The 25,857-nt window shown below is 42.3% G+C and overlaps 1 protein-coding gene across 9 annotated transcripts in view; it reads left to right on the plus strand.

Annotated features, from left to right (window-relative positions):
* The window catches only part of Unc5d (unc-5 netrin receptor D), a 546,764-nt gene that overhangs the window by 444,210 nt on the left and 76,697 nt on the right, over positions 1-25,857 (plus strand). For 2 of the 9 annotated variants that reach the window (XM_017600138.3, NM_001107319.2), the window contains 3 exons: positions 7,637-7,669; positions 24,393-24,407; positions 25,173-25,358. In XM_017600138.3, the coding sequence (XP_017455627.1) occupies positions 7,637-7,669; positions 24,393-24,407; positions 25,173-25,358 (234 nt within the window). The remainder of the gene's footprint in view (positions 1-7,636; positions 7,670-24,392; positions 24,408-25,172; positions 25,359-25,857) is intronic. The other 7 variants (XM_017600135.3, XM_017600139.3, XM_017600137.3 and 4 more) reach the window with 4 other exon arrangements.

Here is a 25,857-nt window from a genome sequence, read left to right on the forward strand (position 1 = left end):
GTCAGTTAAAGTTGTTATTTCTACTCTGTGGCCTGAATGTTTGCTACCTGAGCGCTTGTGAGACACCATTACTGGCCAATTAGCATACTCAGCACCCCTTATAAGATCTACTCTCTGCACAGATTTCAAATGTACAGTGTAATAGGGACTGTAGTCACAAGGGTGGGGGCATTTCATTCCAGAACTTTCTGATCTTACCACACTGGACCTTTACAATCATCAGCCTTCGCCTCTAGCCCTTGTCTCACCACTAGGACAAGCAGAAACACTTTACTTCCTAGTCTGAGTTTGACATTTTTAGATTCCACATGGAAAACAAACCGTGCAGTATTTGTCTGGCTGTGATTGTCTTACTTCACTTAGAATAGGGTCCCCAAGTCCTTACATGACATGGTGATGACTCCTCTGCAAAGCTTGAACAATATTCTGCCATGCACCTGTATGATATACCATGTCTACGTATATGCATATCCTGTTCTACCAACTGTCCATGGCATTTTCTGTATCGATTTCTCAGTAGGCATTTTAATGGTTTCTGTGTCTTTTTTGTATTGTGAACAACTCTGAAATGAACATGGAATACAGTTAATTATTAATTCACTATGCTAATTCTGCTAGGATGTTGATTAATACTTAAAATATCAGGATATCATGTCTGGCTTAAGTGATCCTTTGCTCTGGACATTTTATTCCATTTTTGACACTTTGCTTAATTGACCTTTTGCAGTGGTATGGATAGAGTGCAAGGTGTTTGGTGTGCTAGCCCAGTCCTCATGCTCTGAGCTGTATGTCAGCCTGTGTGCACTTTTGAATGGGTGCAGATGTTTATGGCAGACAAATGCAAGGGGATCAAGGGAAAGCATTCCTGTCCGAGAAGGGAGTTGCAGTCTGCATCCTCTCTGAGAACAGAGCTGGAACCCAGCATTTTGCCACTTGGAAAAAACGGTTTTGAGCAGAGAGGTTGCAGAAATTACAGAAAGACTTTGTAGAAGTCTTGGAACATGAGTACCATCACAGAAACAAACCAAAGCATAGACTAACTGAAAACGGAGAGAGCATTGTGGAAGCTCGTGTGTTTTTAAGTGAAAGAAGTCATGGACCACCTGGCTTTCTGTTACTGGCTTAGTTCAAGTCCATCTATTGCCGCAAGTGACAATATTGTGGCTTTTTAATGGCTGAATCATATTTGATTGTGTGACCACAAAATGGTCACCACAGGCTATGGAGAGTAGGGAGCTGCATAGATGGCTTCCATATGCCATGTTATAGCTAGAGAAGAAGAGAGAGATCTGATGTTAACATGGAAATAACCAGCAAAAGTAACGTGCTGTTTTGAAATAGCTAAAAGATGGTATTTTGAATCTTCTTATATTAAAGAAATGATAAATGCATCAGGTTAATTGACATGCGGATTACTCTGCAGAAGGCAAGGGCCTTCTGTTGAAACCATATTCTGCCATATAACTAAGTACAGTTATATATGAGTAAGAAGCAAAACTCATGTTCACATGGAGTCTAGGAATTTAAATTATTTAGTTCAAAATAAAATATGGAAACACAATTTGTGAGAATAGTTATTAAAGACACGTATTTGGATCTTAGATACAGTATTTGGGACAATAAAGGAGGAGAGGAACTCTCACCTCCTAAGTGAACGCCAATCATGAGCTATAGCTGAGGGCAGTGATAGAACCATTCTCACCAAGTATGACAAGCATGAGCTGTCTGTGGTAGTGCCCTCTGTCCTTACCCAAGCATGAGCTGTCTGTGGTAGTGCCCTCTGTCGTTACCTAATTAGCATCATGGGATCTTGGATAATTCCATGAGAGGTAGAAGATATCAATGGAACTCTTTTTCACCTACTGATGTTGGGAAGCTCGCGGGAGATAGGAATGAGAAAGAGAGGCTTTGACCCATCTTGTGATAGGGTAAATATGAGTCTCTCTTTGCTTCTCCCCCTCCCCAAACTTATCAGGAAAGCAAAAATGAAGGATTCAGACACACACACACACACACACACACACACACAAGACTCTCACTCTTCCATTCTGCATTTTGCTAATTAGGCTGGTTTAGAGTGCACACAAATACCGGTAGCTGCATTTCTGTATGTTTGAACAACAGAATCCTCACCTGGCCCAGCCAGCGTCTGCTTGACACTCAGGTACTGCAATGAGTCCAGTGTCAAGCAGGCCTCCTATTTGTCTAATTCAGTGCTAATGCAGGCTTTAGGAAGGCCCTGGGACTTCCTCCAGCCTTGGGCAGCATTTATGGGACATAAAGCAGGCTGGTAATTATCTCTTGGTATCAGGAAAGAGGTAATGTTTGAGTAAATGAAATACACACACTGATAATAACTCCAGCCTCTCTTTCCTCCCATCCACAAATAATGAAGCATCTTTTAATCAGCTCCTCTGAGTGATTCGTTTTGTTTTTGCATTTGTGTGTGTTTATAGTATGCTTGGGTATGCATTTGATTGTGTGTCTGTGTATTATGGATGAGATGGGGCTAGGACAGCATATAGGACCAAGATCAAATCAAGTATCTTCCTGGATCACTCCTCAGTTCATTTATTGAGGCAGGATCTCTCACTTGAAACTGAAGCCCATCAATTTGGCTAATCTCTCTCTCCAGCTTGCTCCGGATCTCCTCCCCCATGCTGGGATTGCAGGTGGACCATATATGTGCACACCCAACATATATGTGATGTTAGAGAATCAAACTGACGTCCCCACATTTATTTAAAGTGGCTTGCCAACTGCCCTCTTTTCTTCCTATGACGCTACCCTTGCAATGCCACATAGACTCATCATTCTCTAGCATGGTATATTCTAGGAACTTATAAATAACAGGCAGACAAGAATTCAAAATATAGAAAATCTAAGCGTATGAAACCATTAAATTTAAAATAAAACTTATTCTGAGTTTTATTGACTGTAAACTGTCCCAACTGAGCAGAGTAATTAGTAATGTCTGCTAATGAAGCAATCACCAGAGACACCAGGATCTGCATCTCTGAATCAAGAGGCTTTTCTGGGAAACTATAATAGGAGGGGCGTCCCAGAGAGAGGCAACGCCATGAACTGAACTGAAGCTCACAGTGGAGCTAAAGAGTTGATAGATTTACCACATGCACAGTTGCCCAAGTTTAGGTCAGGAGCTCTAGAATCGAATCCGTAGTTGTTGGATGAGACCTCAAAAGCAGAACAGTGGGGCTATGGTCTAAGTTGACAAAGAACCAGGGTTAAATATTGCTTGCTGAGGCTAGAAATTGTGTAACAAATAAGAAAACAGCAAGAGTGTGATAAAAAATAAAAGACAGATTATTCTATATTTTGGTAAACTGAACAAAGTGAATTACAGTGAAAGTGTTAATATGCATATTTTCGGGTCAGAAAAGGTTTCAGAGAATATTCTCTTCAAGGAAGGAAAGGAAAGTGGTCTTTGGAAAGGGAAATGAAGTAAAAGAGGTTAAGTGTTGACTATTGGGACATGCTTGGGTTGCAGTCTGGGGAAAGAGCTGCTGGTGGCTACACTGTGTTGATCCTATGAGGCTCAGAGGCCAGGCAGACCCTGAGAGCAGGGTGTGAAACCCAGCAGCCCAGGTGTCATAGCATTCCCCGTCCACAGCATCTGAAGAGTTGTGGGGTTGGAGATGATGTCCATCTCTCCAGGGCTGCTGCCTCCTGAAACCCGCTCCCTCTAGTCCCCAGCATGTGCGTGGGTTGCTTAAGGCTGGCTACATTTGGTTTCTAGTAGGGGCTAGGTGCCAGGGGGTAGCTTTATAAATAGCTCTCGAGAACAATGGGTTCTATGAAAACACTTGGGAGGGAAACTGAATGTGAGGGAAAGAAGCAAAGACTAAATTAAGGTAGAAGAGAAAAGAATCATCATCGAAAGTCAAAAAGGAAAGTGCTCCCTCCTCCCTCCCCTCCTTCTTCCCATCCCTCATCCCTCCCTCTCTTTCCTCTCATATATACCTTTCTTTACACACATACATACTGGCATGGGGTGGGAGGCACAAAATCGTATTTACACTGTAGTAAATAATAACAAAGGTAGAAAGAACAGTAAGCTATGAATTTTCTATGTGAAAATGATGTGACTGACTGGAAATTCCCTACACTTTCATGCTACCACATATATAAGCATACGTATGTATTTTTATATTATATACATCAAAATTAAAGAAAAACCTAAACATTCACACCTGGCTTAACGCTAACAGTGATTATCCTGTCGTACATCTTTCTCTTCCTTTGTGCCTATCTAGACTGCTTAGTAAGTAAACAGCAAACGTGGTGATTTTTCTAAAATATGCTTCTAAATAAGGCAGGGTTACAATTATGTACCATCAATTTCCTTCTTTTTAGCACCCCAGGGCTTAAGTCAGATTTTGGGAAGTGGCTGTGAATTCCCCAAACTACTGCTTAGTGGCTACTGGCTCCAAACTTCACTATTCCAGCGCCTGTCAGGTAGAAAACTAACTTTCCCAGACCTGTCTGTGTGCTGCCACCTCACAGCCCCTTAGGGAAGCAGACACTAACTGGTGTTGACCACACAGGGTCCCTGATTTCTTGCCAGCAAGTAGTGGTAATCACAAAAACACAAACCCCAATTAATCAGGAGCTCTTGGAGTGGGGCCCAGGCGTGGGTGTTTATTTTAAAAGCTCCCCAGGTGATTCTAATGTGCAGCCAACATTAAGAACCATGGTCCTAATGGATTAATTTACTAGGGGGGCATTTGAATATGGCCTTTGGAGAGGGGGAAATTAAAGTGGAGAGGATTTGGTTGACCAAGGCCAAGTTGTTTCGTGGCCTTGAGCTTTGTGAGAGAAGGATTATGCAAAGAGAATAAAACTGCACTGTGGAGTGGGCCTAGCCTTCAAAGTTGGCGAGGGCAGTAGATGGGCTTCCTTAGTGCACACAGAGGGCCTATGTCAGGTTCGGTGTTTTACTGAGGAAAATGCTGTGCTCTGGTGACTTCCTTTCAAGGTATTCTTATTACAAAACACAACAGAACCTTATTTTGATGCTAATGCCAGGGGACTGACGGATTTCAGCTCCATGGCTTTCCTGTTTCTTCTACAAGACTCTGATTGATTTGATAGACACACTGGCTGGTAGAACGGTGGCTTTTCGAGGCTTTTAGACACTGCAGCAGGAAACCATTCTGAAGAGCTTTTGTTCCCATATCATAGGTTGCGCTCCGGAAGACTAACAATGGGTAGGTGGAAGCAAAGGGTCCCCAGAGAATTTCTGGATCCCATTCGTCTTCTACCTATCAAGAAACTAAGCCCTGACTCAGTTTGTTCTCACTATAGCAGAGACCTAAGACCAGAGTGAAGTTCCTGACCTGGCATTGTGATCTGTCTCCAAGCAGTAGCAAAACAAGTCAACATCATGAACTAATGGGTTCATATCCATCGTCACATGGTGAATTGACTTCAGCTACCCCTTATTGCAGGTAGTAAAAGCCAAACCTAGGGCAACCCTGTGCTTCATGTTCCTGTATGCATCCCTCTTAAACCTGAGGAGGAAACTCTGAGGGCATTTCTATGCCTGGTTTACTTTAGGAGCACTGAAGTCACATGGAAGGCCCGGGGAACCCTTAGAGATCAAGGCCAGTTCATCCCCCAAATCTGCTTTATAAGCACCAATTACCTTGGCACTGGAGCTGAGTCAGAGGGGAAATGCAAGGTTCCTGCCTAGTGTGGACTTACGCAGTGTCTCTGTCTCCAGACCTTAACCTTTGGCTTCTTGGCTGTATTCACTTACTTCAGAGCTAATCTCTCCTCACAGCTTGGACATAGTCACATGAGCTTTTCTGAGACCCCACCCTGCATCTCGCCTGTCTTAAAGGGTGTTCCAGTTTAATGTCCGTTCTCACGATTCGGAAGAAAAATACTGTTGAGATCAACCAGAGTTCTAAACAGGCGTCTCCCATCTCCTATTGCGGCTGGAGCAATGTATTGCATTTAAGTGTCTTAGCCCTCGCCTGCCAGTCTCACAGTGCCATGCCGAATCGAATGCTTCCAGGTGCTTTGCAGTTTAGCAAAATGGAAGCTCAACTGAGCCCACCAAAGTCGTTGCCTTCTGATCCTTGAGAGCAGTTGCATCTGGGCTTTCCCAGCTGCCACCTGCTTGCTCTCAGGGAACTGTGTCAAATCTGGGCAGGGAGGGACATGCAAGTGTTCTTCGAAACCTGAACGAAAATCTCGAGTAAGCATGTCAATATAAATAATACATTGCCTCCCCAGAAATTGTTCATTTGAAGACAGTACCTTCTGCTGTCTCAATCTCCCTACTATTAAATGATCCGCATACAGGAGGATGGTTTGCATCTAGCTTGTAATGTCTCCTTCTGTAACAGGTAAACACACAAAGCACACTGCACTTACGTGCTGAAAGAATCCTCTGCCAAGATCAATACGAAATTCAGAAGTGGGTTTAGTTAGTAGAAAATTCCTGGGCAAACTCTGAGAGTGCAGTACCTTATCTGCCTGGGAGGGGTTACTGTGCAGTCTGTCAGATAATATTTAGGAAGTTCTAAAATGTGTAGCATGCTGTTGTTTGATTGTTTAAAAACCATAATCCACAATCTGTAATCCTCACTCAGGACGGCTCATCTCCAGACTCACAGAGAAAAAGTCTGGGGAAGGGAACCTCTCACATCCTACTGATGTGACTCTGGGAATGATCACCAATGACCTTGACCTGTGCAGTCTCATGGTGTCCCCTCAAAGCCTAGAAGAGGATGGTGAGAGGGCCAGACACCCTGTGAGTGCAGGAGGCTGTGTGAAGTCTTCAGTCCCACATCTTGAAAGTGCTCTGCGCTTTCTGTCTTCTACACATATGCTGCCTTCCACAGTGCAGTGGTGTTTGGCCTGAGGTAGAGCAAAAGGAAAGAAAGACAGGGGTTCGGAGAACAACAAAGGAAGCCGTGTATGAGATTCAAAATATAAACTGGTGGGAATCAGGATTGGAGAGTGCTTGGTGGGGAGAGAATGTTGGGAAGAAAGATTGCAGATCCCTTAGCTGCCTCCGAGGTCCTTCTCAGCTTGCTGGATATACAGTGACAGCTTCTTCACAGAGTGAGAGAGCACACTGATTAGGAAAAGAGAAAACAAAAGCCCAAATCCAAACTGCTCACAACACCACGCCCATAGCTCAATATGGGGGCTTATATTCAGACCACAATTATTGCAAACCAGTGCAGAATCCCGTTAAATATTTATTTCCTGGTTCATTTTTCTGTCTTCATGTATAGTGAAATGGCATCTCTTACCTGAGCAGGCTGCTCACTGGATGTTTAAAGGAGCAGGCTGTAAGCTCCCTGTACTCATCATGCAGATAAGAATCTAGCAGAAGCAAGAGGGAAAAATATGCTAGCAAACTGGGGAGAAAAATATATTCGTAAATAAAATAATCATCATGTGGAAATATTTCAAAAAGAGGCAAATATAAGAATTGGAATGCAAAAGAAAAATGTGGGCCCCCCATATCTATATCGCCTGCAAATCGGAGAAAATGTATCATTTATAAAGGTCTGTGCAAAGTAATACAGGGAATAAATATATCTGCTCCATGCAAATTTATTAAATGCAACTTTCTCTTTCTCTTTCTTTCTTTTAGATAAAAAACCTCTTCATGAAATAAAACCCCAAAGTAAGTTATTTTTCCTCTTGTGAATATAATTTATTCTCATATTTGCTACATTACTGCTGTATTTGTTCAGGAGCCAAACAGAACCGAAGTCCTCTGACAGATCCAGGGCTTTCGGGGCCTCTCCTCATTGAGTTTGGAGTCACATATCGGAGGTTTAAATCAAAAAGAAATATGCACACCCTTCCCCTCCCTCAAAGCAAAAGTAAATCTCTCTTCTTGATTCTTTCTGCCTATAAGTCCATTTCTCCGCAAATGTCATCTAGGATTCTGATTTCTGGGGAGATTTATAGCATTAAAATTAATAAATATTTGTCAGTACACGCTTGCATGGAAAGCAGCTTTGTAGGCAAAAACCTGGCTCCTAGCCCTTCCCGGAAAAGGTAGGGAAGGAAGGGTTCCAGAAAATGTAAACCTGGAGTCTCACCTGCTGTGGCATCCAGGGTAAGTGTGTGGACTAGGAGCCAGCCCTCTGTAGGGAAATAAAATCAAGTTGAGGGCTGGCGTTGGTGCTGGTATGCCATTAGTTCCCTAGGGACAGGCTTGCTGTGCGAAGAGGCCTTTGGATTGTTCCAGTTTTGCATCCAGAGGATTTAGAAAATGGAATGTGTCTTAAATGGTTGGCAGCCGGCCATCGAGACATGTGGTCCTCAACTTCGACTGCACTTATGATAACCTGAAAGCCTTTTAAAAATTATGCTCCTGGACTGTACCCAGGAAATCAAAATTGGAAGGGGGGCAGGGACCAGAATGCAGAAATCTTTAATTTTCAGAGCTTCCCAAGTGATTACCTTATGCAGCCAGATTGAGACCCATAGCCTGAGCACTTTCTGTCTGGGAGACAAAACAGGGCAGAATCCTGCAATGGGATGGGAACTTAATAAGTGTCACCTGCGTGGGAAAAAACAATAAGGGAATTTCAATCCATGATGATGAGTGGATACTCCCAGGATACACAGGATATTGTGTTTAAGGAATTACATGAATTTGGGGATAAGAAAAATGTACTGGAGCTATATAAAGGAACATATTATATATGTAATATATATACACACACACATATATATATACAGTCAGCATTGTGTGTGTTTGTATGTGTGTGTGTATTTATGTATGTTGGCATTAGCACATGTTGAGGGGAGGAGAAACGTGTCTTTCCATATGCATATGTATGCATATATACCCACACCTACCTTTATGTGTGTGTGTGTGTGTGTGTGTGTGTGTGTGTGTGTGTGTGTGTGTGTATGAGAACATATCCCCAAGCTCTGAAGGAAGAACCATACAGCTGGCATAAATAGCAAAAGTAGACAGCTGTCCAGCTGCTTTGGAATGTAAAGCTTGGAAAACCTGTCTGTGTCTAATTTCTCTCATTTAATACAAGATGAATGACTTTTGATCACTTAAGTCTGCAACATTGGAATTCAAGGCCTTTAGGAACATTAACAGCTTTTACTAGCTAAATTCTTTGGAAAAATAAAAAAGAGTTTAGAAGACAGACAGACCTACTTAGGTACGTTGGGGTAGGCATCAGGAGACATGAGAGGGAAATCCAGTCACTTTGTTTCTGCTCCACCATAGTGCTGTGCACAGCCAGCAGTTCAGAGAGGCCACAAGCTTGCAATTGCAGAATTCTGTAAAATAAAAACTTCCTCGGTGTCTTTATTTACTGCTGCCAGCCGCTTGTAATAAACTATTTGTACCTAGGTAGCATTCTTCTCGATTCATGCACCCTTGCTTTTGAAGACTGAGTTGGGAACAACTCAGCAGTGTGTGTGTGTGTGTGTGTGTGTGTGTGTGTGTGTGTGTGTGTGTGTATCTGTGTCTGCAGGTATGTTGGTATGAACACATTGAGGGGAGGAGAAATTTGTCTTTCCATATGTAGTGCATGCCTGTGTTTTGACTCCTAGGGTAATAACTGGGATGAGTGGGCACTCAGTGGCTTCTTAGTCTCATTTGCATGCATGGTTTTGTGTACCATATGACAAGACCCTAGCTGTCCATGTGGTGACCGATGAGGAGGATTATTTAGAAATGCATGTGTGTGTGTGTGTATGTGTGTGTGTGTGTGTGTGTGTGTGTGTGCGCGCGCGCTTTAAGAATTAATTTCATGCTCAGTTTGTGAGTCCTGTGCCTTTCTAATTTGGTTACATCTGTACTTTCAGCCAGAAACCCCACAGAAGCCATTTCTTTCCTGTAGGGACTCCTGAATTCATTTTTGCTTGGGGTTCTTGCTCCTACGCACCATGTCTAATTGCTGGATACTGCAGGAGAATCGCTTAAACCATTTTAATTTGTGATTTCCCTAAAAATAAATCTGTACCAGAATCAACGTGATTGCAAAAGGCTCCCAGAGGAATCCAGTCTGGGTTCTGTGAGCTGCATGGTTAGAAGTGCATTACCCAAATTCAGGCTAGGCATTCGGTGAAAGTGGGGCTGAATTTAAGACGACATGACTCATCCCCGATGCAAAATCAAAGTCAATTATGAAGATAATTGAGAAACAACCTGCTCCTACATATAGCACCGTCTTCCACAAGTCCTGGTGGGTAGACTCCATCAGACAGAGGGAGTTTTCTACACAGTTCTCAAAATGCAGACAGGCAAAAGAGCTAGCTTTGAATTGCAGGGAGGAGGTACAAAAAGGAACTGAAGTCTTAAGATGTGTGTTGGCAAGTCATAATGACAAACTGGGGAGAGTATGTGCACTGCATAGCTCATGAAAGCACTTATTGTAAATGAGATAATTTAATCAATTACGTTTCTTAATGTACTAAACCGAATGTTTCATTTTCTGCTTCTGCACATCTTAAATTATCTTCAGGTGCTTTATGAGATTTAATCATAGTTAATAGAAACTTCATTACCATCAAATGTGCTTTCAATAAATGTTGTGTAACAATGTCAGGAGGTGCGGTAAAATATAGTAGGTTCTGAATGGCAAGCACGAACCCCCAGAGTCAGACTGAAAAATGTTTGCATTCTGACAATGAGACTCCTTGGAGGCTTGGAGAACGGTTTGGTAAATGGCTGTAAGCTCTGGAAGGGTGGCTGGCTCTGTGCTTTCACCTGAGATGTGCACTGTTAGGATTCAGTGTTACATTAGAATATGGTTCTGGGCTCTAATCTCTCTCCCTGTAGAAATGGTTACTTGCAGGGCTGGAGGGATGGCTCAGAGGTTCAGAGCACTGGCTGTTCTTCCAGAGGTCCTAGGTTGAGTTTTCAGGATCTACATAGTGGATCACAACTACCTATACCAACTCTGGTTCCAGGGCATCAGAGGCCATCTTGTGACCTCTGACGGCACTGTATGCATGCGGTGCACAGAGATAAACAGAGAGAGACACTCACATACATAATGGCTCCAGCTGTCTCACAGGCATCAGCAGTTGAATATCTCCAAACAGCCTTAGTTCCAACATTCAAATTTTAATTTATCCTTCTCTGTCCCTGTGTCTACACCATCACTCCATCTCTATTCTCTGCTTTAGTAAACAGTTGACCAGTCAGTCAGTGATCAGGGTCAGAAACATGGACAGGCTCTGTCTTCCTCACCTCCTGGGTCCAACAAACCACCCCTGTCTGCCTCTTCTATGCTGAAACAAATCTATGGTTCACTTGCTCCTCTCCACTTCTACTCAACCATTTCCATCCATTCACTCAACAGTTACTTACAAGTCCTCACTGTGTACTAAGATATGTTCTGCTGAGTGGAAAATCTGCCCTAAGTACAACACATCATAGGCTCCGTAAAGTTCACAGTTTTACTGAAGGGAGCTGGAATAAATAGAAATGGCAGAAAGTGCTTGGCAGTGAAGTGACATGTGGTGAAGTAGGGTGAGGACCTTGGGCAGGCTTTGAGGGAAGGCTGACTCTTTTTCACTAAACTATGCAGAGAAAGACTCTGTAATTTAGTTGCATTTCAGAATGACAGTAGAATCGAGATGGCAGAGGTCTGGGGTGAGTATTCAAGTGAGTGGACTAACAGGAGATGAAGGCTCTGAAGAGAGAACTTGCTTGCAGGCTCTCCAAAGACCTAAGAAGGCAAGTTATGCACAGACATTTTAAAAGAAGAGTACTAGTACTAGTTAAAAGTACTAGTAATGGTCAAGGACTCAAAGGTGAGAGGGGAAACTCCATTGCAGTGCAAGCCACCATAAAGACTTTGACCTTGACTCCATAGTAAGGGAAACGCCATGGGGGTTTTATTTAAAGCAACATGAACACGACCTAATATTTTCAAAGATAGATGGTAACTTCAGTGTCAAGCGTAAACTTAGAGGGAACCGGAGCAGAAGCAAGGACATCCATTACAACCGTAATCTGTTATGCCTAGGCACCTAGACTGATCTAGGTTCAAGATGAGTGTGGCTCAGACTAGATGGGAGATTACAATATTTAGGGGGAAGGTCATATTTTGAACCCAAGGGTTTAATGATAGATTGATATGAAAAACAATGACGTTTTGGGTTTTTTCAAACTTTGGGACTATGCTTAGGAAGGATGGTGTTGCCATTACTGATACTAGGGAAATACAGTGTGTATAACTTTGAAAGGAGAGCTCAGAGTTCATTTTGAGAATCCTTTTAAAGTATCTGAATGGAGGGTAGAATAGGAAGCCAAGTACATGAGCCTGGAAGGCAGAGAAATGCCCTGGCTGGTGATGTGCATTTGGAACTCGTCAGTGCAAAGATGATATTTAGAACCAGCAGGTGGATTGAGGTCAATGTATAAAGAATATCAAGACATAAGAGCTGAGGATCAGACCTGGACCAACAGCCAGCGTTAGATGTAAAGGAGGTCAGAGTTACTGCAGAGAAGAAAAACCACAACTACAGTAGTAAGAGAAGAGCCGAAGGGAAAGAGAAGGGTCCTGAGTCCTGTTTAGTATAAATACATAAAATCACATCTAGACTGATCACATGATGGTGGAAACAAAACTCTCCAAAGGACAAAAAGAAACAGGAAGGAAGGAGGGAGACACAGATATATATATATATATATATAGATAGATATAGATATAGATATAGATATAGATATAGATATAGATATAGATATAGATATAGATAGATATAGATATAGAAGATATAGATAGATATAGATATAGATATAGATATAGATATAGATATAGATATAGATATAGATATAGATATAGATATAGATAGATATAGATATAGAAGATATAGATAGATATAGATATAGATATAGATATAGATATAGATATAGATAAGATATAGATATAGATAGATATATATAGATATAGATATAGAGATATAAATATAGATGTAGATATATATATATGTATATATACATATATATAGACAGACAGACAGACAGACTGGCTGACTGACAGACAGAGAAAAGGAGGGAAGGAGAGAGGGAGAGAGGGAAGAAGGGAGGAATATTTTTTAAATTACATTAAATATATATAATTTATGTTTTACTTTTGTTGATGTTGTTTGCATCCAACCCACCCAAGGTTTTCTGTTTTAGTTAAGATAACATTGTCACGCTAAATTATATTTTGATTGTTCATTGAAATTTTCATACATCTATCTATACAGTATATTTTGATCATATTTATCCCAGTTAGTTTTGCTCATGTGCTCTTAGATGTGGGCACCCACTAGGGCATTGACATTGTTCCAGCAGCCACATCCTCAGAGGAGAATGGTTATCACTCACTCAGCTGTCATCGAGTGCCAGTGGCACCTCAGGGACCCTCCCAAATCCATGCTGAACTTTAACTGGTTTGATCTTAGGTAAGTCTTGTGCAGGTAACTGTGAGTTGCTGTATGCAAAATCTGTGTCATATCCCGAAGTCAGCTCTTTTCTCTATTTTCAGCTCTTAATTATTTTCCTAGCCTCCCTTCTGCCATGTTCCTGAGCCTTGGATAGGTGTGTGGATTGACATATATTGCTCATCCACAGCTTGGCAAGTCCAACTGTTATGAATCTTTGTATTAATGGCAACCTTCGTCTCCTACTCCCTCAGAAAGATTCATTGATCATAAGCGGAGAGCAACACAAATCTAATCGTTGCAAGCATAAATATTGAGAAGACAGTTTGATAACATGATCATCTAGTAAAACAACAGTTTTTCTCCTAGAGTGTAGGGTCTCCCCAAACATGGGCTTTTGACCAGCTCTATAGTAGCAAGCATAAAATCCCTCCTGTGATGTGGACCTTCTATCCAATTGGAAAGCAGTTGGTTGCCTCCATAACCATCATACCACTATTACTTCAGTAAGAGCATCTTACTTGGAAGGCAATAATGGTAGCTTGCAGGTTCCTGTTCTGAGTAAGACCACTGATGTATTTACTCCTCAACAGCCTACCTAGAACCTTCTGACACAATATAAGTGAGTCATCAGACAGAGTTTCCTGGTTGATTAAGGCTAATATCTTTATGTATTGCATCCAAAGTAAATGGTGTTTTCAGCAATAGAGTTTTAATGAATAGCAATAGTTTGTGTTATTTTAGGGGTCTCTGGGGGTCTTCCTGATCAATAACAGATAGGGAGGCACCCTGTTACTGGCCCTAAGATTTTTATCTAAAAACCATGTCTTCTGTCAGCAGGAAACGCACAAACGGGACTTTTATTCAACACACACATACACGCATATACACAAATATATACATATGCACATGCACATATTCACAAATACATAGCCATGGCATTTTAACTATTACACAAACTAGTAGATTTCCATATGGCTTCTTCGTATATCCTTAGCTTTGGCTAATCTACTCCCTAAATTTTTTGATTTAAGACCTGGTCTTCACTATGTAAGCCTGACTTAGCTTCCTGGTGGCTAGAATTACAAATGAACACCAATGTAGAGTCTTATTTATCATTTTATTTTTTGCCTTTACAATATTGCCACATTCAAGAAAATATTTGTTGAGTTATTGTTTTGAGCCTTCCTATTCATTCTTTACTGAGAATTTTGTTGTTAAAGTACAAAATCAAGAACTTTGTTTCTAGGTAACCAAATGTATTCATTCATGCAGTAGGTGTTTGTGACATACAAATAGTTGTTGCTCAGTGAAATGTGCAGGAAAAAAAAACACAAGTGTATTCTCCTTACAATGTAATACAAGATGAACAATGAAGTCTTTGAGAAAAGGGAAAGGAAGGAAGTTGAAGACTCACCCACCTACTCTACAGTGTGAAACAGCCCACATACTTGTATCCTGAAATAATTTCTACCAGATAATGGCATGAGTGTATACCTAAGGTCTGGAAACTAGAACCCTCTTCTTTTTACTCGAGAAATGTCCATCCTATGTATCAGTTCACAGTGCATTGCCTTGCAGAGTTACTCAGAAGATGGATGCTTAGTAGTTGCTTAGTACGTGGCCATCCTGCCTCAGGCTGGAGATATGAGTAGCACTTTCAACTGTCAGAATTGTCTTGGGTCCATTCCTTTAAGTCCTCAGCAGATCCCTGGGCCCTTGAAAGCTAGCACGAGGCTCCTAGCTCTGGTGCTATTCTTCCAGCTACACTCTGAAACACTCTCTCCCTTATTTTGGCCATCATTTTTCCTCATCCCGTGCTGATTATTTTCAATTACATAAGTACAGCACTTTCCACAAATTGCATGATTTGCTTTGTCCTTCACAATCATTCTTCCTTTAAATCAATTCAGCACATATATGTGTGCAACATTTGTAATTTTCTTAGCATTTTCAACTTTTTTTTTACTATCTGATTTTAGCCTTTCACAAGTGTATGCTTTTTCATACTACCATTTTCCATGATTTCAGTGGCTCTATCCTTAATGGAAATAATAGGATTCTGTTCATTAAATACCCCAGTACTGGGCAAAGACGCAGAGTGTCTTTCATTGATGGTGATGGATCGGTATATTCTTTAGCATCAGTATAGCACCAGGATACCCACTGCAAATGGGAATTCACAATCACTCCATCCCCAGTGCACTCAAATTTATAGAGTTGATGTCTTAGGTGGTCAGAGAATGTCAAAGGCAACATTCAAATCACACTCTTCAGTCTCTTTTACCTTGTCTTTCCCCCATTACTAAAAGCACAGTACTTTTGATGTTCAAAAATAGAATAGCCAATTAAAATGCAGGAACACAGGGCCATCTACTTAAGTTTGAATTCTGGGTAAACACTTCATAAATAATTTTTAGTGTAAATACATTGGAGGTATTACATGGAAAACATTTACGTAAACATTGCTCGTTATTAAACTGAAAAATTTAGATTTACTTCTACATTAATTGGGGGCAGGTCTCAAAGCTATAGTCTTGGCTGGCCTAGAACTTGCTAGATAGCAGGCTGTCCTTGAACTCAAAGAGATCCATCTGTCTCAGCATCGTGGGATTAAAGACATACACCATTGCTCCCAGCTAGTTCTGTACTGTTATTCATTACATCTAGCACCCATGCTTAGAGAACAGAAACATGCCTAAATATTCATAAATTATATGGTCCTTATTGCCAATCTTGGATGACTAGGTAGGATTAAAATACACATTATAAAAGAGACTCTTTCTTGGTTGGAACTGGAAAATATCATCCTGAGTGAGGTAACCCAATCACAGAAAAACACACATGGTATGCACTCATTGATAAGTGGCTATTAGCCCAAATGCTTGAATTACCCTAGATGCCTAGAACAAATGAAACTCAAGATGGATGATCAAAATGTGAATGCTTCACTCCTTCTTTAAAAGGGGAACAAGAATACCCTTGGCAGGGAATAGAGAGGCAAAGATTAAAACAGACACAGAAGGAACACCCATTCAGAGCCTGCCCCACATGTGGCCCATACATATACAGCCATCCAATTAGACAAGATGGATGAAGCAAAGAAGTGCAGGCCGACAGGAGCCGGATGTAGGTCGCTCCTGAGAGACACAGCCAGAATACAGCAAATACAGAGGCAAATGCCAGCAGCAAACCACTGATTTGAGAATAGGACCCCCATTGAAGGAATCAGAGAAAGAACTGGAAGAGCTCGAAGGGGCTCAAGACCCCTTATGAACAACAATGCCAAGCAACCAGAGCTTCCAGGGACTAAGCCACTACCTAAAGACTATACATGGACTGACCCTGGACTCTGACCTCATAGGTAGCAATGAATATCCTAGTAAGAGCACCAGTGGAAGGGAAAGCCCTGGGTCCTGCTAAGACTGAACCCCCAGTGAACTAGATTGTTGGGGGAGGGCGGAAATGGGGGGAGGATGGGGAGGGGAACACCCATAAAGAAGGAGAGGGGGAGGGACTAGGGGGATGTTTGCCCGGAAACCGGGAAAGGGAATAACACTTGAAATGTATATAAGAAATACTCAAGTTAATAAAAAAAATTAAGTAAAAATAAATGGAAAAAAAAGAGTGAAAGTGCAAGTGAAAACTCCCAAGATTTGATGAGAGTATGGCACATGTGAGGAAGAATGGGTGAAAGGTGTTGCAGTACTGAATGGGGCAGAATACTGCAGGAATTCCACCAGGGAACAGACTCAGTACAAAGAAACAAGCAGTTGGAAAGTCTGTAAGTGGCAGTTCCAGAATAGCGTTTTACATTCTTGTGTAATCGAAGACTGGGGCAGGGAGCAGGAGTATCGGGCAGGAGAGGTTGGGCAATGCGGGCATTAGAAAAGTTGTCTTTCACTGAAAATAGGTAGTAACAGACAGTGTAGATTCCTTGAGACATGTGCAAGAAAGCAAGTGATTTAAGTGAGCCAAACAAAATCAAAGATGATTCTTGTATCTTACAGCTGGTCACTGGTGGTATCGTTAACAGAAAAAGAGAACTTAGAGGGGAATTTTTTTCGTGTCCAAAGACACAAGAATGACAAATCCTTAAACCAGATGACAAATGTGAGACCTCAGGCCACAGTGCAGGTAATTGTGTCCAGCAAACAAGAAGACATGAACATGGGTCTTCCAGGAAGATTGACAGATCTTTGCCTGAGTCTGGGCAGGACCGGGGGTAGTTGTGTCTGTATGTCTGTATGTGAGTGATTATACAATTAGAAAGACTGAAAAGGGAAAGGGGACCAACAATGGAATATTATAGCCTGTACTTACAGCCAGGAGAAAACAAGTTCTTTGCTAAACAGTAATTGAAGAGCAGGTAAGAAGACCAGAGGTGAAGGGTCATCATTCAGTGACAGGCTTCGCATAGCTTCATCTCACTTTGGAAACGTGACAAAGATGCTCACTGCTGACGAAGAGACAGATGAGTTTCAGAGTGAAATGGGGCTGTGGGTGGATATAGACATGAAGGGGTAAGAGACATGACATGATAAGGCAGAGGGACTTGGTTTCAAAAGTTATCATACAGCCTGCCTATCAGCTAGGCATGTGTGATAAAGGATGCCAAGTAAATTCTGATAAGGAGCTGTGGATTGGATACCTTGCTTTCTGGAAAACTGGAAAATATAGCTATGTATAGATATGGAGCCTTAAGGGTGAAGAACAAGGAAGATGGGTGAATGATGGGCATCCATACTCCTTTACCTGGAGAAACCCAAGAGCTATTATATCATGGTTACTTAAGGACAAGAAAATGGGAACAACATTTTCCGTGCATTGCGGAACTATTTGTACTCCTAAAGCTTTTTCTAGTTTCGCACATGCATTGGTTTCACTAAAACAAACACAAAGACCAACAGAAAAAAAAAGTGATTAGAAGTAACTGGTCAGTGACATTGGAAAGCATCCATTCACAGGTGCTTAATGTTTTCAATGCTCGAAATATTACAAATAAAGAACTAAGAACTCAGGAGAAGGAAGAATAGAAGGTGTGTCTCTGAGAAGTTGGCCAGAGTGAGCTGACAGAGGGATTTGCAGAGAGGTAAGCAGAGGAGCAAAACTCCACCATAAGCAGGGACAAGATGCCACCATGAGGGGGACCTGGAAGACACAAGGCTAAAAGATGAAACATGGAGTCATATCCCTGAAGGAAGGGACTAAGTCAGAGCAGGTCTGACACAGGGAACTAGGAAGGGGAAAGGAAAACACATACCTGAACAGAGAAATTTTGAGCTTATAGAAGTTTCCACAAGATTGCCTCTGTGTTCTCAACAAGAAGGAAGATAGATGAGAATTAGGGGTCTTAGAGGAAGACTATACTGACTGTTTGGTGTTATATGGCAAGGAGACATGAATGACATGATGCTTGAGCTTCTAGGAAGACCCTGAGGAGCGTGCACAGCATCCTATGTCTGATGCTAGACAGCTAAGATGTGACTTCCTCTAATCTAGTGGGCCAGAGTCACTTGGATACTTGTGTGGAAGAGAGGAGATGTGAGGAACGAACACGGTAATGCAGGTTAACACTTAGGGACTAAAGGTGGCTGTATGCTTAGACCTGGGCTTGGCTGTTTTTTAATTATGAAACCATAGGTAAGGAACTGGTTCCCTAAGCTCATGGCACTGACTGCTTTTTTTCCTGAATGGTCCCTTCTATATAGAGCAGTGTTTCTCAGCTCATGGTTTGCAGCGAGCGCCCTTTGTGGGTCACATATCAGATCTCGTGCCTATCTGATATCTATACTAGGATTCATAACAGTAGCAAAGTCACAGTTACGAAGTAGCAATGAAAATACTTTTATGGTTGGTGCCCCTACAACAGGAGAAATTGCATTAAGGGGTCAGAGCTTTAGGAAGGTTGAGAACCGCTGACCTTAAGGGAGGTAGGCAGTATAATTAGGACAGAAGTGAGCAGGGTGGAGCGTGGCTAAAGGCATGACACTGGTGATGGACCCCATGCAATTCACTCTCAGCTCTACCATTCACACTGTTCACAAGGCTTGGTGCAAGCATGTTATCCTTTTCTTACCTTGATTTATACACCTAAGTGAGGACATTTGCTCAATGTCGTTGGAGTTAATGCTAAGTGTAAAATGCTAGCATGATGCCTGGTCTACACTGTTTGACACTTTGTTCTACTGCCATTAATTACAACGAAAATCAGCAGCTGCAGTAGCAGGAATGAGGCCTTCAAAGATGGAGAACTTGAAAAGGGGAGACATTGATTGGAGGCTGAGAGGTCAGGAGTCACCAAGGATTACGAAGTGTAACTGACATCGATTACTATGGTTGATCATAGCCGACCATTTCAAAGCTATTTCCTGACAAGTTAAAGGAAATTCTTATGGCCTCTTGGTAACAGCAAGGATAAACAATGCTACCAGTGACTTGGGGAATGTTCCTCTAGGTCTGTGTGCCAATGGCACTGGCCCCACTGAAGCTGCCTCCTGGGCTGGCAGTTGGTTGACTCTCTGTGGGATTCTGCCTCAGCAGTTTGCTCTTGTGTCTTCCATTTGTTTCCCTTCTCCCTGGCTTCTTCAGAATATTTTTTTTCCTTTAAATGTAGCTTCCTTAGTGGTTCACTGCCTCATTCATTAGCACTCAAGTTTGTTTACTTTATTGTCTCCAATGGAAATAGTGGTCATTCCAGGACACCCACTAGGAGATGAGGCAGAATATCTTGGTTAGAAAGGGATTCACCATGCTCCTATATTAATTCTTTATAGCTTGGGTCCTCAGGATAGGTTCTAGTCTGATTATGTTAAATTTGAGGTATGTTCAATTTGTAACGTGTGAATTGAGATGTCGTTCCATCACCAAGAGGAACTAATAATGTCTTTCCCCTTGGAGTCTGGGAAACATGGGGTAGATCAATTAAGCAGCTGTGGCCTGAGTCATCAGGGATATCGGTTATTACAAATGCCTAGAGAGGACTGTCATTCATAAAACTATCAAATTTGTTAATATGAATGGGGTTTTGAGAGGTCAGTTAGTTATTTCCAGCCAACTCTGATTTAAGAAAAAACAAAACAAAACAAAACAAAACAAAAAAAAAAAAACTGAACTAACATAATTGCACACTGCTACAAAGTCCTGCTGGGTTTTAAAGGCTTCCTGAAAGGAGATTTCACCATCTCCCTCAAATATAGATTTTATTTTAACAACCCTCATTGTAGGAAAGGTCATTTTAAATCCAACCAGAAAACCAGTTGCTTTAATAAAAGGCCATATCTTTCCTTGCTATCCCTTCCTATCATATTTCGATATGACAGAAAGAATGAGAGTACTTGCTTCCTCCTGAATGGGCAGTCATGGAGTGGCTACTGTGGACCTAGTCTCTTCTTAGAATATTCCCTTATACATCCTATCACCGAAAACAAATGCTGCCCTTTCCTTCCCAAGGCCCCACTTCCCACTCCCCCCACTCATCTTTGGACGAGCCTCTGTGGGTGCTTTTCACTGCACACATACATTCCTCCACGCTTTCTTTGGAACTTGGAAATAACAGGTTTCTCAGTCAGGAGTTTCAGTTGTTTTTGTTGCTTTGTCTATAGATGCAGATTATACATAACTGCTTTTGTTCTTGGATATGCTGCCGCCTTCCATGCTCCTCGGAAAGCTTTTGTGACTTTTAGTGAAAGGAAGGTAGGGATGAAGGGAACAGGGAAGACAACAGGAACACAGTGGTGTGCAAAGCCCTGCCTATGAAATACAAAGGTATGGAGGCGTCCTATGCCCACAAAGGCAGAGGAGCCCTGCTCGAGCCATTGCTTTTGTTCAGAATCCCTTTGAGCCAACAGATCAGCACTTCTGCATCTGTGAAGGGACTGATAGTTATGAACACACCCTGTACAAATGAGAAGAAAAATTTTGAAGCAGAGATTTAAAAATCACCCCCTCAAACTTACACTATTTAACACTTCACTTCTTCAGTTTGAGAACGAGGCAAGTAAGCGACAAATAGTTCTGCACAATGACTAGCAAGGTACCATGAAGAAGCATAGAGGCAAGACTGCTTCTCAGGAGTATAAAGCTGTTAGGAAGAACAACCCAACTCTCATTCAAACAATCATTAATGAAAGAAAGTATAGTCCAAAAAGGCATCTTCAGAACCATAAGCCCTAGAAGTTCTAAAGCTCATAGGTAAACAAAGTTGAGTGCACCCACACTCAGGCCAGGCCAGAGTCACCCCAGAGAGAGGGAGGGGCCTTAAGCTGGTGGGTGCCCAGATATCACACTGATCACTGTGCGGCATCTTCTGTTACCAGCATCAACCTGACAAGTCAGTCAAGGACAGTTGAATGTGGGATGACAGTACAATGGCAGGCCAGGAGCAAAGGCACAGGAGTACATGTAGAGACAACTACAGGTCCCGGAAAGTGTCTTGCTATGCTATGCAACGGTGTATTCTGGGAAATCCCTTCAAAGGAATGATCACCTCCCCCTAGCCAAGCCAATGCCCTGTGCATGAGTGTACCCTTGACTGTATATTTTTGCATGTGTAACACAGACATACATACACACACACACACCCCCACACACACACATACACACACACCATGCAGACACACAAGCACGCATGTGTGTACACAACCTGCTCCTTCTTCCTCTAGGACGCCATCATAGAAAACATGGACCTAAACCTTTGGTCCTCATGAGCTCAGTTCTGAATACAAAATGCAATCTCTATCAGCTAGCCTGAAATCTAGAGAAGAAGCTACCTTATACTCTTGGAAATATGGAAAAGCAGGTTGTAGAGGGGTTGTAGTAATACTTAGCACAGGCAGGGAGATAATGAAGAGAAGATGGCAGCGAAGATCAAGGAGGAAGTAGGAAAGTTCAACTTTAACGGAATTCGAGCCGTGGGCATGGATGTGGCTTTAGACCTCTTGAGATCTGGCAAACAATGTTGAATAGTCGCATGTGATATTAAAACTGAGCCTGAAAGGCTCACAACTGCTCAGAGCCTGTGGGTGGGTCTGATTGTCTGGCTTTTAGACAATAACTGACTGAGGGGCTTTTAATTCCATGCAAATTCACGACAAACTTGTCCCTAACAAGGTGGATTCAGTACATCCGGTCCTTTGAGACTCCCAGGTTATTCGTATGACACGCGTGTCCCTTGGTTCCTTTTTCTTTTCCCAGGGAACAGAGTAAACTTTACAGGGGCCAGTGCTCACCTCCAAGTCTAGCTGCCTTCTGTCCCCATTCTAGCCAAAGTCCCTCTCGTCAAGATTTTTAAGAATTTATTATTCTTTTATATTATGTCTACATGTGTGCCTTTGTGGTGGTTTGGGCATGTGAGAGTGCAGGGGCCTCCGGAGTCTGGAAGTGGGTATCAGATGTGCCAGGGTGGAGTTGACGGGCAGTTGTGAGTTGCCCTGTGTGAATGCTGAAAGTAAATGCTTGGGTCCTCTGCAGGGGCGTTTTTAAGCACTGAGTCATGTCTTTGCTACCTCTACTCATTGAAAATAGTTTTAATTTACTATTTTGCTCTTATTACTTAAGTCAAATGCTTGTGCGCATTTTTCTGGGAGAGGAAACTCTGGTGAACAATACCCAGCATTAATCCAATGGGAAAGGCAGCAGAATGACGATGATCACCCTGGTTACTTGTGTATCAAGAACCAAAATGGGAATGTGGGAAGGGTGGGAAGCTTTCTCTTGCCTCCCTGGTTTGTCTCACTGTGCTAATGCCTAGAAATTTCCATTTTGAGTTCAGGTAGTCCTACCTCCACCCCTATCATCCCGTCCCACCCTACCTCATTCCCCTCTGCCCCTTGATGTCCTTCCTGTTTCTGTGCTTGGGACTCTAAGAATGTCTTTGCCTCTGCTTTACAATCTCAGCAGTGGAAGCAGCTGCAGTCAGTGCATAGCCAGGCTGCTTCCCTGCATGTGCTCCTTTGCTAAGAAGGTGTTGCGCCCCCAGAAGCACCTTTTCAATGGGGGTATCATCGCTCAGCAATTCCCAAGGAAGGAAAAAGCGCTAACTGGTCTCAATCCAAAGTCTGCTCACCACCGTTGCTGGTGTCCTGGTGTGATGTGTCCGCTGGGCTCAGTGTGCTTTGCGCCCTGAATATGATTCTTCCCAACATGGAAACACTGGGATGGGAACACATAAGCAGGTTGGTGAACGCCCCCCTGTTTCTCCAGAAGACAGGCAGGAATGGCAATTCTGCACTGGATATCTGGGTCACTGTGCTCACTGTCTGGGTGGTGAGAACAAAAGGTCTACCAGCCCCCATTGGACTATCCTAGAACTAAGCGCTCTACCATAGCCCGTTGCATGGCCCATCTTGACGATGCTCCGCTTATTAAATGTGTCTATGGAACGTCTGACCTTTCAACTCTGACTCCCTCTGATAGCTGTCCTCCCTGCCTGGTGTTTTTGTGTTCACTGCACCGTTGCTGGTTTGATGCTGCCTGATCTCCTCATTGACTCTTTAATTTGGTGACACCTTAGTGTGTGGCCCACTAAAACATAAATTCACTCTCTACTTGTGTAGCTAGCTTTACCCATTTGATAAATACAATTTTAGGGAAATGCGTAGTATGTGTTATGCAATTACAAGGCAAGTATATGATGTGTTTCTTTGATTCCCCTCAGCCCAACACTGGGTGCCAGAATAATTATTTTGGACCCACTACATGTGCTTACCATATAATCTGTTGGAAAATTATGTAGTTCGTTCTCACCACCTTCTTTGTCCATACACTTTGAGATGACACCTCTTTTAGGATTAGCTTGCCTCAGATAATTCCCCTAGGTTGAATTATAATAGCCATTATCAATCTGTTTCTGGGATGAACTACACCTGATCCGTCTCTGGAAAAGAATGGGAATTCAGCTGCAGCATATCCTGGGGGTGGGGGGACAGCCACATCCTAAAGCTCAACTAACGCTTTTATCTTTGCTTTGCCCATGCATTCAATAGGATGGAGTAGGCGAGGTATGGGAGACACAGCATGTGCCCCTGAGAGAGCAGCCCCCGCAAAATAAAGTGCTAGACTCTAGCATTGCATTCGTATCAGAAAACATTGACCATGGACACAGGAGCCCTTGGCAACCAACATGCTCATGTTTCATATAAACATTGCTCTCATGATGATTGCATATGCTAAACCAACATTACTACTGTGCTTTGACTCTGAATATTGGTGTCAAAGTTTACATATTTGTAAACCCTGATCTCTTCTCTCTTAACTCCCAGACCATGTGAACGTCCGACCCTAGACAGCTCTGTGTATATGCATGTGCCCCAAGCCCCACATGAGCAGAGAACCCACCCTTTTCTTTGTTGTTTGTGTGAGTCTGTTTCCCCTCCAGTAAAAAAATCAAATATAAGAAGTGCTTTTCAGGTAACCCTGACTTCTTCAACTAAGTTAAGGAGTTATTTGTTCTTACTAGGGGAAAAAATGTCATGTTCTTTGCAAAATTGATCCTCTGCAAGTCTATTATATGATAAGCTACCTTAATGCAGTTATATTAGACTAGCCTTGCTCTGATTTATACGAGGAAGTTTAGAAACATGACTATTGTGTAAATGAGACTCTAATGTGTAGCTAGCTTTCTATGTTTTTTTTCTTTCTTTCTTTCTTTTTTTTTTTCCTGATCATTAGGCTCCAGACTCTAACAGAACACCATGTTATGTCCTGGGGTGGCTTTATGCCATGAGCCCATGTTAGCCACTCAGGACTTCTCTTGTGTCTTTCAGGCATTGAGAATGCCAGCGACATTGCTTTGTACTCGGGCTTGGGTGCAGCCGTTGTAGCCGTTGCGGTCCTGGTCATTGGTGTCACCCTCTACAGACGGAGCCATAGTGACTACGGAGTGGACGTCATTGACTCTTCTGCATTGACAGGTGGCTTCCAGACCTTCAACTTCAAAACAGTTCGTCAAGGTCAGCGGCGTAGGGCCCCCAACACCTCATCCTCAGGACCACCGGCTGCACTCACACAGGTGTCCTCCATGTTCTTGACACTGTGCGAAGGTAGCTCCTGGTCCTGGGAGCCGCTACCAAATTGTTTCCATTCATTAAAACACCCAATTCTTAAACGATATTCTTGGTCCTCAGTAACTGTGAGGACATACGGATTTCAATTCATTTTTGGCAACATTCAGTGAAATAGTTCGACACTCAGTGACTCACTGCCTCTCAAATTATCCAACTTCATCTCTGAAGAAACCTGGTTTTAGTTTATGAGTTTAATTTTATTAACTAAAATACTGAGTACTGAAAGCTGAGGACACAGCCCCAGACCACAACTACCCATAACCTCTATTACATTGGGTTTTTTTTCTTTAATTTCAAATAAATAAAAAGGGTTTAGAAGATAGCTGAAGAATCAGTTAAGAGGGGGACAAAATGAAATACCAGCCTAAATTACTTTCAGCTATTG

The sequence above is a fragment of the Rattus norvegicus genome, chromosome 16, assembly GCF_036323735.1.
Source record: "Rattus norvegicus strain BN/NHsdMcwi chromosome 16, GRCr8, whole genome shotgun sequence".
In the NCBI taxonomy this organism is placed as follows: domain Eukaryota; kingdom Metazoa; phylum Chordata; class Mammalia; order Rodentia; family Muridae; genus Rattus; species Rattus norvegicus.